Consider the following 17,500-nt stretch of genomic DNA (forward strand, 5'->3'; position numbering starts at 1 on the left):
TGGGGTGGCAGTGGCCGGTACAGTGGCGGATGGGAACTGTGAAGTTCCCAGTTTGATCCCGAGCTCCCCAAATGTAGTGTGGGAAGTGTCCTTAACCCATTTTTCAGATCAGATTCTAAAAATGTCTTCCACATCCTGACAGTTTTCTGAAAAAGCTATGTTTCTATGTCAGTCGTTCTTCGATTTTTCAAAAATAGCAGACCTACATGCTCGTAACGCACATCCAAACAGGAAAGTCCTATCTGATTGACAGCCCATATATCCAAACAGAAAAGTCCTATCTGATTGACAGCCCATACATCCAAACAGGAAAGTCCTATCTGATTGACAGCCCATATATCCAAACAGAAAAGTCCTATCTGATTGACAGCCCATACATCCAAACAGAAAAGTCCTATCTGATTGACAGCCCATACATCCAAACAGGAAAGTCCTATCTGATTGACAGCCCATACATCCAAACAGGAAAGTCCTATCTGATTGACAGCCCATACATCCAAACAGAAAAGTCCTATCTGATTGACAGCCCATACATCCAAACAGAAAAGTAGATCGGCTATTTTCAAAAGATTTTGTACACACTTTGAACTTGTGAAATTCTGCATTCTGCAACATGAGTACTTTAACTTTTAGTACTTTAAGTGCATTTTGATGCCGATACTTTTGTACTTTTTACTTGAGTACATTTTTGAATACGGGACTCCTACTACATTGCAGTATTTATACTTTTATACTTTTCCACCACTGTGGGTAACAGGGCTATGAGCTGAAGGAGGAGAGTGGCTTCAGCGCCAGCATGAACGCAGCGTGGAGGAAGCTCAACCAGCCGTTTCAGCCCAACGTCCCCCAGCAGGAGCATGGCCGCACCAAGTTCCTGTCGCACTGCTTCAGCAGGGACAAGCTGCACCTGTGAGTAGTTCCTGTCGCACTGCTTCAGAAGGAACAAACTGCACCTGTGAGTATAGTTCCTGTCGCACTGCTTCAGCAGGAACCAAGGACTGTCTAAAGAGGACGAGACGCGAAGACTGTACGGGCGACGCCATGTTGCTCCATGTTGCTCCATGGTGCTCCATGGTGCTCCATGGAAGGAAAGAAACATGCACAGTTGAGACCAGGAAGTTGTACATGCACAAATTTGGGCATGTACAACTGCGCATGTTTCTTCCAACAACTAACACATCTTTATAACAGTGATGACAATACATTATAATACAAAACAAGACAAACAAACAAACAAACTGTCACGAGTGAGGTTTAGATTGAACCCAGGATGCAAAGCCACAGTAGACAGAGTAGATTTAAGAATTTAATGACAGAAAATAGGCAAATCTTACAGTAAACAACCAAGCAGGAGAACAGTAGTCCAAACATGCTAATCTACATAGCAGAATGCAGGCAGAACAGTAGCAGTCCAACAAATACAAGGCTTACTGTGTAGAAATGTATGCAGTAAAGCAGGAAGTCCAAAAACGCAGAGTCCAAGAACAAGCAAGACCAAACACATGGTTGACAAGGTATAACCTGACAATGAGTGTGTGAAATGAGTCCAGTCTTATAGGAGGTGGGTTGATTGGGGAAATGTTCTCAGGTGTGAAAGGGGCATGGCACTGTTGGGCTGATGAGGGAGTGTGAGCAGGTGTGAGACAAGGACTGAGAGAAGGAATGGAATGTGGGAGTGGCTGAAGTGTGGAGTCACAGACTGAGGGAGAGACAGAATGTGACAGTACCCCCCTCAAGGGACGGATTCCAGACGTCCCACAATCTCAACGAGGAACGAGCAGGGTGGGTGGAGGGGGTCCGGAGGAGGGACACCGGGGCTGGGCAGGTGACCTCAGGTGGGCGGCCAGAATGATGGACCAGGGCTGAGCGGGTGTTGTCTGGCGGCCGGCCGGGGGGCCGGGACGTGGCAGAACAGGAGACCTCTGGAGGACGGCCGGGACGATGGCCAGAGGCAGAGCTGCTGACTTCAGGGGGACGGCCTGGAGGCCGACAAAAGGCAGAGTGGTCGTCGGGCGGACGACAGGGAGGCCGAGACGAGGCGGAGGGGTCGTCGGGCGGACGACCGGGAGGCCGAGACGAGGCGGAGGGGTCGTCTGGCGGACGACCGGGAGGCCGAGACGAGGCGGAGGGGTCGTCTGGCGGACGACCGGGAGGCCGAGACGAGGCGGAGGGATCGTCTGGCGGACGACCGGGAGGCAGAGACGAGGCAGGAGAAACTTGGGCCGAAGGCAGGGATGTCACAGGCTCAGGAGGCGGCGCAGGAGGTGCTGCAGGCTCTGAAGGCGATGCCGGAGGTGCTGCAGGCTCTGAAGGCGATGCCGGAGGTGCTGCAGGCTCTGAAGGCGATGCCGGAGGTGCTGCAGGCTCTGAAGGCGATGCCGGAGGTGCTGCAGGCAGAGGCGACGCCGGAGGTGCTGCAGGCTCGGGAGACGATGTTGCAGGAACCAGGGCTGCAGCGGAAACAGGAGCCGGGCTGCAGCAGGAGCTGGAGCTGGGCTGCAGCAGGAGCTGCAGGAGCCGGGGCTGCAACAGGAGCTGTAGGAGCCGGGCTGAAGCGGGCGGAGCTGCAGGAGCAGAAGCTGCAGGCGGAGGAGACGAAGCTGCAGGCAGGACTGCAGGCGGAGGCGGGGCTGCAGGCGGAGACGAAGCTGCAGGCGGGGCTGCAGGCGGAGACGAAGCTGCAGGCGGTGCTGCAGGTGGAACTGCAGGCGGTGCTGCAGGTGGAACTGCAGGCGGAACTGCAGGTGGAACTGCAGGCGGTGCTGCAGCTGGAACTGCAGTCAGTGCTGCAGGCGGTGCTGCAGGCGGTGATGCAGGCGGTGCTGCAGACACTGGAGACGGAGCTGCAGGCGGAACTGCAGGCGTAGGGGGCAGAGCTGCAGGCGGGAGTCCAGGCGGAGGTGGCGGAGCTGCAGGCGGAGCTGCAGGCGGAACTGTAGGCAGAGGGGGTGGAGCTGCAGGCGGGACTGCAGGCGGAGGTGGCAGAGCTGCAGGCGGAGCTGCAGACGGGACTGCAGACACTGGTGGTCTCTGGGTAGGAGCTGACAGCAGGCTTGAGATGGCTGGCTGGGTGGGCTTGGTGGCGTGGCGACCCCGAGAGACTTTGCCCCGTTTGTTGGTACTACTGGGACCTCCCAGAGCCAGGCGTGTGCCCAAATAAGGATCCGGGGCATGAAGTGGTTCAGAAAATGATTCCATTTTTGCCTTTCTGCCAAAATAGCTAAGCAAGTCAATGTACTCCATATTCTGCTCGTCAGCAACAGGGTTGGTGGGCTGCAGGCTCACCATTCCAAGCCTTACAGTTTGAGAAACTGGCTGGGAAGTACTGGGAAGCGAGCTGGTGGCTAAAAAGTCTTTAAGCCTCCCACGAATAACATCCAGGTGGGGGACAAAATGACTAACCCACGGTCTCTCCTTAAACCACAACTGCTGTGTTTCAATCTCCTCTTGGAGTGCAAAACACTGGTTAGGCGGAGAGGCCATGAGCCGAGCCACCACATTATCAAAATCTTTAACCCTCCTCTGAAAACACAGTAGCTCTGCTGGGTTCATATTAATGGTCAGGTTATACTGTCACGAGTGAGGTTTAGATTGAACCCAGGATGCAAAGCCACAGTAGACAGAGTAGATTTAAGAATTTAATAACAGAAAATAGGCAAATCTTACAGTAAACAACCAGGCAGGAGAACAGTAGTCCAAACATGCTAATCTACATAGCAGAATGCAGGCAGAACAGTAGCAGTCCAACAAATACAAGGCTTACTGTGTAGAAATGTATGCAGTAAAGCAGGAAGTCCAAAAACGCAGAGTCCAAGAACAAGCAAGACCAAACACATGGTTGACAAGGTATAACCTGACAATGAGTGTGTGAAATGAGTCCAGTCTTATAGGAGGTGGATTGATTGGGGAAATGTTCTCAGGTGTGAAAGGGGCATGGCACTGTTGGGCTGATGAGGGAGTGTGAGCAGGTGTGAGACAAGGACTGAGAGAAGGAATGGAATGTGGGAGTGGCTGAAGTGTGGAGTCACAGACTGAGGGAGAGACAGAATGTGACACAAACAAACACAAACAACAAAGTTAATAATACAGCAGAGCCAGGGGGGGGATTACTAACAGAAAAGAGTGAACACAAAGCAACAGTTCTCCACAGCTTTCTTATTTAGAAGTGCTGAAGGCGTTTGCTGCATCGCTGCCCAAGTGCACGTCACGCATGCGACTCCTCCATGTCTCTCGTTGTCACTCAAGTGACTACTGGCCAATCACAGTGCGTCTTTTCCGGGACTTATGTTACGCACGCGGAAGCTTGACATTGACGGCAAATGCTTTGCAAGGAATCTCGGGAAAATTGTCTACGTTTATATGTCTATGCCTGTGAGTATAGTTCCCCTGTCCGTGCCACTGCATGCTTCCCCGGGGAACACACTGCACCTGTGAGTAGTTCTCCTGTCCGTTCCACTGCATGCTTCCCCGGGGAACACACTGCACCTGTGAGTAGTTCCCCTGTCCGTTCCACTGCATGCTTCCCCGGGGAACACACTGCACCTGTGAGTAGTTCCCCTGTCCGTTCCACTGCATGCTTCCCCGGGGAACACACTGCACCTGTGAGTAGTTCCCCTGTCCGTTCCACTGCATGCTTCCCCGGGGAACACACTGCACCTGTGAGTAGTTCCTGTCGCACTGCTTTAAAAGTACCAACAGTAGAAAGTACTCATTATGCAGAATGTCCCATTTCACAAGTTCAAAATGTAGAAACATCTTTTAAAAATAGCAGATCTACAAGCTCACAATGCGTCGCGCAAGCACACGCACGCACACACACACGCACGCACGCACGCACTCACTCACTCACTCACTCACTGTGGATGTTGTGTGTTTTTCAGCTACAACATCAAGTCTAAAGACACGTTCTTTGACAACGCCACACGGGGACGCATAGTAAGTGTTGTGTGATTTAAATGCTAAACATGTGTCTGCGACCCACAAATGGGTCCCAACCCACTGTTTGGGAACCAGTGCTCTACATTGTAATTATCTTTTCTCTGTTTGATTATTGATTTGATTGATTGATATGTTTGACTACTGATTGAACTCTTCTCCTTTAGGTCTATGAGATCCTGAGACGTACGGTGTGTGTACGGACGTGCCAATCCATGGGTCAGTCTACCATAATTATTTGTGTGTGTGTGTGTGTGTGTGTGTGTGTGTGTGTGCGTGTGCGTGTGTGTGTGCGCGCGAAGGCATTCGAACATGGGGCTTAGGGATGTCAGTAACGGATAGTTTCCCAACCGGTTACCCGTTAGGATTAACCGGTTCATTACCGGATAGTGGTTGATTTTTTTCTTTTTTTAATAGGCTACCCCAAATGTAATATGCATGTATAGGCTACATAATTAAAGTTGGTAGACGAATGGCATACATTTATTTATGCTCCTTTTATAAAAGACAAACAAAAAAGCAACATTTAACAATATAAATAAATTGTTGTAGGCTTCTGGCTTAATCATCAATAAACAACGCATCGCATCTGCATGATGCATGCATCTGCGCGTCTACAGTACAGAGGTCCGCCGGTTCTAGTCCAACAAAACATAAATAAATCCAGTCCAGATCCGAGCAACCTATACCTATAAAGCCACTGGACGCATGGGCTAAGCCTTTTTTTTTATTATTAAGGAAGATCAGCATGCATGTCACGTGTTCCGTTTGTTGACTTTTCGCTGACGAGAAAACCCTCAAACATCGATAGCACATGGCTAACTTTTGATAGCCGTAAGCCGTGCCAGTGTGGAGACGGATAGGAGGAGAAGGAGCCGGAGGAGGAAGCGGCAGCGGCGGCTGTAAACGTTCTCCCTCCAGGCCAAATGGCCAATAATGGATTTAATAATGTAGGTCTCTGCATTGATACGGTCGACATGTGTTCATCTCGTCTCGCTGTCACTCGCTTACATTTTGACTACCGCAAAGCTACCGTTGTAACTTGTAGCCAACTAGCCATTGAAGTACAACAGAGAACGGGGACATCATTGAGGGGGCAGAAAACAGAGCTCGAGCGCTGTTCATGCAGCCTGGAGTGCGACAAGCTGGGCGGCGCAAATAGCAATTTTAGGCATGTGTGCAACATGACAACTGTTTTAAAGTATTGTACAGTGACAACTACAGTCTCTGTAATGTTTATGTTGTACTATTACTAAAAACGATCTAAAATAAAGGGATTTAAGATCAGAACAAGCATTTATTATTATGCAAATTAACCGTTAAAGCTGATAAAAATATCCGGATGTTTCTTAACGGTCGGCTAACCGGTTAACCGGTTAACCCCTGACATCCCTAATGGGGCTAAATACGTCCTTATTTGCAAAATCTTACGGCAATTTCTTTATTAATATATTTACTATAGTCCTACTAGACCCCAGGCAATTACATCTGGGCACAAAAGATCACAGGATCTACTGAATGTGAACAAGGCAACAAGTAGTGATACGAGGAATGAGTTAGTAGGGGGTGAGGTGGATGTCTGGAGAGGTTTTCATTCAGTCAACACAGGGCCGTAGCTGACCATTTGGTAGGATATTTGTGCTGCCCCCTCCTCCCGACAAGAGCGCTGCTATTCCTCATGCAGATCGGCTATTTTCACTGTTTGTGAGGACGCACACACAGCCGCTCGTCATTACGCGACGGAGCCGCAGAGAAAATTGTTATTTTGAGGGTCGGCTTGGCACTTTTTGGCACATTTAGTTGCCCCCCTCGGCGTGTTGCCCTACTCACAACGCGTACTGCGCGTAAAGGTAGCGAGTCACTGAGTCAACCCCTGTGGTGGGGAGGAGAGGAGAGGTTATTCCACAGCTTGGGGAGCCAAGGAGGAAGAATCTAGGTCACATTGGACTGGTGTCTCATTGGGATGGGACGGCATGGGACGCCTGGCTGATTGAAGTAACAGTATGCAGGGAAGGGCTGGGACACTTTGACGATGCATGGCGAGGGCCAATATTATTTCCACACTGGCAAAAATAGCCCATCTACAAGCTCAAAGCACGTCGCAAATGCGACGCGTTTTGAGCTTGTAGATGGGCTATTTTTGCTATATTTGAATTGAAAACAAATACATTTAGTTATAGTTATGTTAACTTTATGAACAGTTAACATAACTACATTGGACACAAAAAGACGATATAATTTTAATACTAGTCATTAAGTACTAGTCATTTAATACTAGTCATGAAGTAATTAAAGCGGGTTTGGAATTGTAACAGCTGAAATCAATACTATATCAGTATTGATATAGTATTGCATGTGGCCCCCAGGCCGCCAGTTGCCCACCCCGACTGGATCGTGTCCTGGGATGTTGTGAGTTGGATGAGGGCCGGAAGCCTGTGAAGCAGTGTTGATTTAACGAAAAAAAGTTTATTTGTTTAGTTTTTTCACTGCAGAAAAAAACCCAGAAATAAAATATGATGAAGCTATGATGACTAAAACTATGACTAAATATACTGACAATTTTGTCAACAAATAAAAATGTTAGGGAACATCCTCTTCTTCTTTTAATTTCGGTTTTTCCCTTCATGGGTCCGTCGCCACAGCGAATCATCTGCCTCCATCTCACCCTGTCCTCTGTCGCCACAGCGAATCATCTGCCTCCATCTCACCCTGTCCTCTGTCGCCACAGCGAATCATCTGCCTCCATCTCACCCTGTCCTCTGTCGCCACAGCGAATCATCTGCCTCCATCTCACCCTGTCCTCTGTCGCCACAGCGAACCATCTGCCTCCATCTCACCCTGTCCTCTGTTGCTGGCTAAAACTAGACTAATATAAAACATTTCAGGTGACAAAAATATGACTAAAACCACACACAGGATTGTATTCAAAAGACTAAAACTATCAAAAGCAACACTGCTCATATAGGAGCGCTTATATAAGTGGGGGTACATTAACGTTAGATGTTTTGGGAGGTACAAGGCCAGGTGCCAGGGCATGCCAGGACAACCCCACTGAGGAGGGCGTCGCGGTACACAGTAGTCAGTCACCTGTGGAGGTTAGGGTTAGGGGGTTAGGGTCGCGGTACAGTCGTCACCCCCGTGGAGATGAGGGGTCAGACCCCTCGGAGAGGAAAAGGTCACATTCTTTGGACCGATAATGTTCGATGTAATTATACAGGACCTTAAGGGATCGGCAGAAGGACAGCTGACTATCCTACACTTCCCGGTCCTTCTCGGTAGCATGACTGTATCAAATGCTGAGAGGTCAAAGCATAGGGGATTATGACTAATGAGTGTACAAGGAAGCGTGGCGCAGCGTGAGAGTGCCTGTTACTCACACAGGAGTTCTGTTTCACTGAGAATGAGCAACTGGCGCGGGTGTTGGAATCCCGGGCCGGTGGTTGCTATTCAAAAGGTTATATTATATTCAGTGAGAGATGGAGAGAGAGAGAGAACAGGTTTGGGGGTACGTGTGCTGTCGCCTCGCAGGTATAAGGTCCCTGGGGTGGTTTCGATTTTGCGCTGATTTCCCCAGTGGGGGGGACGTGTTCTCTCCTCCGCGTCATCAGCGCCCATATACCCTGGTGTTTGCGTTTGTGTTTCTTTTTTACTTTATTAAAAGGGCAGAGCAGACTGACTACCATATGTGCTTGGCTGCAGCCCCACACCAGAAGGCAGCCTGCAGCTATAACGGCTATGGAGGGAGGAGAGAAGATCTTTGACCTAGTCCAGGCCGGGGTTCCCGAACTGTGGTGCGTGCACCCCTTGTGGTGCGCGAACGACATGAAATGGGTATAATGACGGTTTTATGGTGTTATTTAACAGAAACGGCAAAATCCGGTAAACACCGTTTTTCTAGAGCAGCTGTGGGAGTATACAGCAGCTGCATGTCTCTCGGTACAGTGAATATTTGCCATAATCAAATTTTTAGACTATTTTCACCCCCGTTTAGGTCCTTAGTCCTAGTAGTACAAAGTAGTAGTAAGGTTGAAATAATTTTTTTGCAAGTAGAAATTAATGTGGGTCTTAGAGGGTTAAACGGTCATTTAGACGTCTAAAAGCCGGAAATTGCTCAGTGGGTACCAGGTGCACAGCCATTTGGATTCATCCTGTTTCTACCTCTCTCTCTCTCTCTCTCTCTCTCTCTCTCCCTCCCTCCCCTGTCCTTTCCTCTACAAGTGGGTCATACTTCCTGGGTCATTTTGAGATTGAAGCAGGGCCTACTGGGAGTTGAAGTTCTTCCTGGCTTGTTGTAGTACATGTGCATTCATGTATGAATGTGCCCTGTTCCCCCTTTGAGATTCCGCTAATTAATTGATTAATTAAAGCCTTGATTAAAGCTTTATTCCAGGTCCATGTGTCAGTGTCCGTGATCACCAGTGGTGGAAAGTAACTAAGTACTAATTTACTTAAGTACTGTAATTTTGAGGTGCTTTACTTGAGTATTTCCAATTTCCAATACTATGACTTCTACTCCATTACATCTCGGTTAGCCCTATATACCTTTCGGCCATTTGAAAATTGCCGATCTACAAGCTCACAATGCGTCGCAATGCTGCGACACATTGTAATTGGCTTTCAAAGTTTGCAGGATTGGCCCGTTTTGAACAAAAAGCCTCAAATCATGAACGCAGCGTGCACTTTACGTGAAATCTTTCACAGACTTATCTACTAGGCTGAGGAATATATCCCACCCTTTTCACATTGGCCTGTTATAGCGCCCCCAACAGGTGGATTTTTGCAAAACAAATTTTTGGAACAAAATGCCTCAAATCATCCAATTGCCATTGCCAATTGCATGTGTAAGAAGAAATTGCACCCTTTTCACATTGGCCTATTATAGCGCCACCAGGAGGCCACAACCTGACCTGCCCCGGTGGAGACCTGTGCCCCGAGGGGACCTTTATCTAGTTTTGTATGTCCATATGGCTCACAATGTGTCGCATCACAATGCACTGTGAGCTTGTAAATCGGCTATTTTTGGCACATCACTCTGTTACGCAATACAGTATAAAAAAAGAGTCCTGTTTTGCTTTGTTTGGGGGCTTTTGTCACTTTCACAGTTATTGCATTTGACATCTGTCTGTCTGTCTGTCTGTCTGTCTGTCTGTCTGTCTGTCTGTCTGTCTGTCTGTCTGTCTGTCTGTCTGTCTGTCTGTCTGTCTGTCTGTCTGTCTGTCTGTCTGTCTGTCTCTCTCTCCCTCTCTCCCTCTTTCTCTCTCTCTCCCAGGCATCACCACATTGATTGCTAAAGGGGTGTATGATTCCGCCTTCCCAGTTCATGATGTAAGTATGTCAAGTGTGTGTGTGTGTGTGTGTGTGTGTGTGTGTGTGTGTGTGTGTGTGTGTGTGTGTGTGTGTGTAAGAGTGTGTGAGTGCGTGAGTGCGTGCATGTGTGCGTGTGTGTTTCTGGTAAGCGAACCCGACGCGACGTCTTTGGTCCGGGCTAGGCCTATAAAATGTATGCAAATTAGTCGGGCCAGGCCGACTAATTGGAACACTTTACTCAGGTATCTAAGTGGAAGTGGATGTGTTGAATGCAGCTCAAAGTGGACTTTATAAGTGGAAGTGGATGTGTTGAATGCAGCTCAAAGTGGACTTTATAAGTGGAAGTGGATGTGTTGAATGCAGCTCAAAGTGGACTTTATAAGTGGAAGTGGATGTGTTGAATGCAGCTCAAAGTGGACTTTATAAGTGGAAGTGGATGTGTTGAATGCAGCTCAAAGTGGACTTTATAGGTGGAAGTGGATGTGTTGAATGCAGCTCAAAGTGGACTTTATAGGTGGAAGTGGATGTGTTGAATGCAGCTCAAAGTGGACTTTACTCAGGTATCTAAGTAGAAGTGGATGTGTTGAATGCAGCTCAAAGTGGACTTTATAAGTGGAAGTGGATGTGTTGAATGCAGCTCAAAGTGGACTTTATAGGTGGAAGTGGATGTGTTGAATGCAGCTCAAAGTGGACTTTATAGGTGGAAGTGGATGTGTTGAATGCAGCTCAAAGTGGACTTTATAAGTGGAAGTGGATGTGTTGAATGCAGCTCAAATTGGACTTTACTCAGGTATCTAAGTGGAACATGTTGGAGCATGAGTGTATTGTAACTATACTATAGAGGGCAGCACGCGTCCACCCGGAACCGAATACCCGGAACGGAATACCCGAAAACCGAGCCGGTTCGGGCCCAAAATATAGACTTGTCCCTCAGGGCAGAGTCTGATCCATTCCACATCGATGCGGGTCTCGTTCGGATCGTCTGAAATGCAGTTACCCGAAATTATACCCGTGAGGATCCGATTTTTAAATATTAAACCCTTTAAAAATAGGTTTAAAAAAGACAGAGACAGACAACTACAGATCAAATCAATGTGATTGTCAACAGCTCTGGAATAAGAACTAAAATGCACTAATATTATGCAATGCTGTGCTGTCTCATTTGATATATATAATATATCATATAATATAGCTGAGGACACACTATGGGTCCGGATCTATATCGGATCGGATCAGTGCCGTTTTGGTCGGACCGGGGGGACCGAACAGTCCAATCCTTCTCGGCAAATTCAAATGTTTCTCAGCTCCGTACTGGTTCGGTTCAGATATCGCTGGCCCTGTTTCGGACCGGGGTCAAAATGTATGGACCCTGCTAGTAGCGTGCTAGTAGCGTGCTAGTAGCGTACTAGTACCGTGCTAGTAGCATGCTAGTAGCGTGCTAGTAGCGTGCTAGTATCATGCTAGTAGCATGCTAGTAGCGTGCTACCCTCTAATTGTAACCCATGTTTATGACCTCTCTGTGCAGGGAGACTACAAGGTCACCACCGGTCACTCTGAAGAGAGGAATGACAGACAGGTAGCTAACTCCTCCCCTTTAATGACAGACAGGTAGCTAACTCCTCCCCTTTAATGACAGACATGTAGCTAACCCCTCCCCTTGAATGACAGACAGGTAGCTAACCCCTCCCCTTTAATGACAGACAGGCAGCTAACCCCTCCCCTTTAATGACAGACATGTAGCTAACCCCTCCCCTTTAATGACAGACAAATAGCTAACCCCTCCCCTTTAATGACAGACAGGTAGCTAACCCCTCCCCTTTAATGACAGACATGTAGCTAACCCCTCCCCTTTAATGACAGACAGGTAGCTAACCCCTCCCCTTTAATGACAGACAGCCAGCTAACCCATCCCCTTTAATGACAGACATGTAGCTAACCCCTCCCCTGTAATGACAGACAGGTAGCTAACTCCTCCCCTTTAATGACAGACATGTAGCTAACCCATCCCCTTTAATGACAGACATGTAGCTAACCCCTCCCCTGTAATGACAGACAGGTAGCTAACCCCTCCCCTTTAATGACAGACATGTAGCTAACCCCTCCCCTGTAATGACAGACAAATAGCTAACCCCTCCCCTTTAATGACAGACAGGTAGCTAACCCCTCCCCTTTAATGACAGACATGTAGCTAACCCCTCCCCTTTAATGACAGACAGGTAGCTAACCCCTCCCCTTTAATGACAGACAGCCAGCTAACCCATCCCCTTTAATGACAGACATGTAGCTAACCCCTCCCCTGTAATGACAGACAGGTAGCTAACTCCTCCCCTTTAATGACAGACATGTAGCTAACCCATCCCCTTTAATGACAGACATGTAGCTAACCCCTCCCCTTTAATGACAGACAGGTAGCTAACCCCTCCCCTTTAATGACAGACATGTAGCTAACCCCTCCCCTTTAATGACAGACATGTCGATAACCCCTCCCCTTTAATGACAGACAGGCAGCTAACCCCTCCCCTTTAATGACAGACAGACAGACAGACAGACAGACAGACAGACAGACAGACAGACAGACAGACAGACAGACAGACAGACAGACAGACAGTTTTTTGTCCTTTTGTCCTCCACAGTTTTTTGTCTCCAATTCACCATTTGTCAGCCTTCTGATTGGTCCCTGACTGACCAACCAGCAGGCTCTTTCTGTCTTGTTCCGCCCTGGTTCCGCCTTGTTTATGTTGAATTTGCTAAAACATCATTTTTAGAAACTAAAAACAAACATGATGTCACCATGCTGCACCTCTCTCTCTCTCTGTCTTATGTCTCTCTCTCTCTCTCTGTCAGCTCCTGCATGACGAGTGGGCCAGATACGGAGCATTTTACAAATACCAGCCTGTAGATCTGATCAGGTATTGATTGATTGATTGATTGATTGATATATTTATTGACAATGTTTACATGTACAGAAAAATGCACATAATTATACATCACTATCAAAAGGATAAATGCAAGAAAGCCAACAGCTTATTTCCATTGCAGTACCTTAGATAAAAATGAAACAGTACAGTACAGTACAGTACAGTACAGTACAGTACAGTACAGTACAGTACACTACAGTACAGTACAGTACAGTACAGTACAGTACTTTAAAAATGTGCCAAGGACCCCCATTTTTGCGGCTCTATCATATATTTTCAACCAGGGGCCCTTGAAATGAAAATGACCTGAATTAGCCCACGGCCCCCTATTTAATGGCATTTCTTATGGGACCCCAATGTATATTGTAAAGTCACTTGTAAAATTGACTTGTAAAATTGACCTGTAAGCTGTAAGAGTCCATTTGGTTCCATTTGTATACACTCTCGGAGTTACAGACCCATAAGGGTCCATTTGTTTCCATTTGTACACTCTCAGAGTTACAGACCCGTAAGGGTCCATTTGGTTCCTAACTATGATTTTAGCTGGGGACCCCCTGGGAACTCCCTCAAGGACCCCACTTTGGGAACCAATGTTGGACACTAAACCTGTGTCCACGCCTCTTCCTAATACGCTGACCTCTGACCCTTTCTTTCCAGGAAGTACTTTGGGGAGAAGATAGGCCTGTACTTCGCCTGGCTGGGAGTTTACACACAGCTGCTGGTTCCCGCCTCGTTAGTGGGAATCATTGTGTTCGGCTACGGCGTGGCCACGGTGGATACCAATGTACCGAGGTGCACACACACACTCACGCACGCACTTATGCACACACGTATGCAGGGCTTAAAGCCAAAAAGAATCCCAAGACTGAAAATTACTTTTTGCAAATCTGCACTGATCTCATTAAATAACCCCTATGACATCCTCAGGACTGAAATCCGTCCTGATACTGAAATACTGAGAACTTTAAGCCCTGCGTATGCACGCACGCACACACACACACACACACACACACACACACACACACACACACACTCACACTTTATTTTGATTCCACAAATTAATATAAATTTAGCAGGGTAACAAATGTAACAGGGGTTAGACGGTTCATGGGTATAAGTGTCTCCTCCACACAGACAAACGGCCTAGATCAGCCCAAACAGAGCGTTCGGTATTTAGCAAGTCGTTTGGTTTTGCTCTTTGCCATGCCAGCCATTTGCAGGCCACTCGTGGTCACAAACATGGCCCAGGTTTCCAAATATGAGTATATATGTCTACATCTGTTTACCCAAAGTTTGTTTATGGTTCATAAAAGTAACGGTTGGTACTTAAGACTGTCCATGCATGTGCAAATCCAAAAACAGCCTGCTTGCAGAATGCAGGACATCCCTGTAACCTTCCGGCTGTACCTGGCTTTATGCTGGCGTGTGTGGGAGGGACACAGAAGGTAGGACTGGCAGTGGCTGTGTGTGTGTGTGTGTGTGTGTGTGTGTCCAAAATAATGGAATTGTGACAAAAATGTCATGCACGCACTACAGTGTGGGGGGGACGGGGACACGAGAGGCCAACAGCACGCACACCAAGGCCCGCCCCCGCTCGATCATGATTGGCGGAAGGCCGCCCCTCTCTATCCTGATTGGATGAAGGCTGGGCCACCTAGTTTCTGACGCCCAGGGGGTGAACTGGGGACAGGGATGAACTCCTTACATGACCAGCACACGCTATAGTAGGGAGGATTATCACAACAAAAATAAGTGATATTTGAATTAAGTGAGATCACTGAATATACCTTTGACATCACTTATAGGCCTATTTCCTATGTGTATAAAAACACTTAATAACAAACAAGAGTTTTATCTTTGCGTTCGTGCACGGGTACATACGTCTGCATATGTGAATGAATGAATGAATGAATGGATGAATGGATGAATGAACGAATGAACGAACGAATGAATGAACGAAACATTGAAAATTAATACCCCAATATCTTATGGTCAATTTAATAACCTGCTTTTGAACCCCCCTACCTCAATATGTAACTGTTTTTAATTTATGTTTTGTCTCATTGTCTATTATGTCTATGCCTTACATGAAGATTTGTTTAGTGTTTTATACCTGCATGTCTTAAATTGTTTTATATACTGTATGTAACTGTATGTCAGCATTGAAAATGAGGGAGAACCTCAATTGCTCTTTAGAGAATAAATAAAGGTTTCAATCCATGAGCCAAACGGCCTGCGAAATTCTGTGCAATCTCTTCCACTGTCGGTATAGCCGCCATATATGACGAAGACGCTGTTACTTGTACCACCGGAGGGTGTGTGGGTATTTGTCCGGGATTTGCTGTTTGCACTCTGTACAGCACCTTGTAAATATGTGTGTCCTTGTATTGTGTGTGTGTGTGTGTGTGTGTGTGTGTGTGTGTGTGTGTGTGTGTGTGTGTGTGTGTGTGTGTGTGTGTGTGCGCGCGTGCGCGCGCGTCCAGCCTGGAGATGTGTGACGAGCGTCAGAACTTCACCATGTGCCCGCTGTGCGACGGCGCGTGTGACTTCTGGCACCTCAGCACGGCGTGCGGCACGGCGCGCGCCTCGCACCTCTTCGACAACCCCGCCACCGTCTTCTTCGCCATCTTCATGTCCCTGTGGGGTAAGAGGGACGTGTGTGTGTGTGTGTGTGTGTGTGTGTGTGTGTGTGTGTGTGTGTGTGTGTGTGTGTTGTGTGTGTGTGTGTGTGTGTGTGTGTGTGTGTGTGTGTGTGTGAGTGCGTGTGTGTGCCCTTGCGTGCGTGTGTGTGTGTGTGTGCATTGCGTCGATGGGTGCTGAATGGGGCGCTTGTTTTAGAGCGCTGGCTACTACTAGTATAACTAACCCTAACCTCACACAAAATATGTCTAAACCTAACCTTAACCTAACCCTATAACCTCACAAACATGACTTTATTGTCCAAAAAGGCTCTCGTGTAATATTGCAATTCTACCACAGTTACCCTGAAAACTATGAAAATAGCTGAAAGAATATATTTTTTTAATGACAGATGTAGTCACTACGACCACAAATGTCCCAATAAACTAGCTAGCCTAGACACCGAGTTTGCTAGCGCTCTGGGAGAACAGAGCAGCTGAATTCTTTGTTTTGATTAGGTGGTGAACGGTGCTGGTTTAACCACCGGCTAGAAGGCTGTTTCAACCAATCAGATTGCTTCCTCGAAACGATCTGTGGTAGAATATATATTATACAATATACATGTGTACTATAAAGTGCTATGACTACATAAAATGCAATTCTAGTGCTGTCTACGTAACGAGCTATAATTCTGTCTAAAATAACAATGCTAACCTAAGTCTACTATCTGAGTCTACATAAAGTGCTATCTAAGGGGCTAGGCTAGGGCAAGTGCTACGGGCCATGGTGGAGTCTGAAGAGGTGGGTTTTCAGACTACGGCGGAAGATTGTCCAACTGCTTGCTAGTAGTGGGACGTCCTATAGCCGGCGCTGTAAAACGAGACACTCTTAACCACAAGGCCACTGAGCTGGTTGAGCAGGCAGCGCCCATCGACCCCCAGGCTAGTCCCCTCCAGCCATAGCTTGGCAGCCTCAAACAATGAAAAGAGTATACAGCCCGTAATGTAGGTGTTTGACTATGACGTGCCCTTTGATTGGCAGGTATAGCCCATGGCCCAGGTTTTTGACTATGACGTGCCCTTTGATTGGCAGGTATAGCCCATGGCCCAGGTTTTTGACTATGACGTGCCCTTTGATTGGCAGGTATAGCCCATGGCCCAGGTTTTTGACTATGACGTGCCCTTTGATTGGCAGGTATAGCCCATGGCCCAGCCAGCGTGCTTTCTGGTCTACAGAGGGTTGGGCGTGCATGGAGCAATTTAGCGCTGGAGAATGTCGGTAGTTTTTTTGAGCCGATGCGAACGAAAATAAAACCATGCTGGGTACAGAGGCTAATGGGCAATGAAAGTGACAAACTATAGTATAGTCTCAGAAATGCGATGCTATACATTTTTAACTCTATCTCTACCGCTAGCTGTTAGCATAAACCCCAGTTCCACGGGCCAGCAATACTCGTTCACTTTAAAAAGTCAGAGTTTGCCCGCCCCCCCCCCACACACTCTCGCTACACACACTCTAGTATCATTGGAACACGCACACACTCTTTACCTTTCGTCAGAAGCTTTCACGTGGGGGCAGCGTCGCGGCACAAAGGCACAAATTAAATCCGAAATGTGGATGGCAGAAAATCCACTGAGGACAGCGACCAATGTTAAAGGCTTCCGTAGGTATCAACCATTATATAGACGGAGTATACCTTGGGGTACGTACATTGTATATAT

The 17,500-nt window shown here is 47.5% G+C and overlaps 1 protein-coding gene across 1 annotated transcript in view; it reads left to right on the plus strand.

Annotated features, from left to right (window-relative positions):
- Positions 1–17,500, plus strand: part of ano2b (anoctamin 2b) — a gene marked incomplete at both ends in the record, with an annotated part of 90,510 nt that overhangs the window by 18,457 nt on the left and 54,553 nt on the right. The window contains 8 exons of the mRNA XM_083794575.1: positions 758–909; positions 4,881–4,935; positions 5,103–5,154; positions 10,205–10,260; positions 11,768–11,818; positions 13,087–13,151; positions 13,818–13,952; positions 15,644–15,804. Coding sequence (XP_083650701.1) covers positions 758–909; positions 4,881–4,935; positions 5,103–5,154; positions 10,205–10,260; positions 11,768–11,818; positions 13,087–13,151; positions 13,818–13,952; positions 15,644–15,804 — 727 coding nt within the window. The remainder of the gene's footprint in view (positions 1–757; positions 910–4,880; positions 4,936–5,102; positions 5,155–10,204; positions 10,261–11,767; positions 11,819–13,086; positions 13,152–13,817; positions 13,953–15,643; positions 15,805–17,500) is intronic.

Source organism: Protomyctophum parallelum (assembly GCF_964188405.1).
Source record: "Protomyctophum parallelum genome assembly, chromosome: 22".
In the NCBI taxonomy this organism is placed as follows: Eukaryota; Metazoa; Chordata; class Actinopteri; order Myctophiformes; family Myctophidae; genus Protomyctophum; species Protomyctophum parallelum.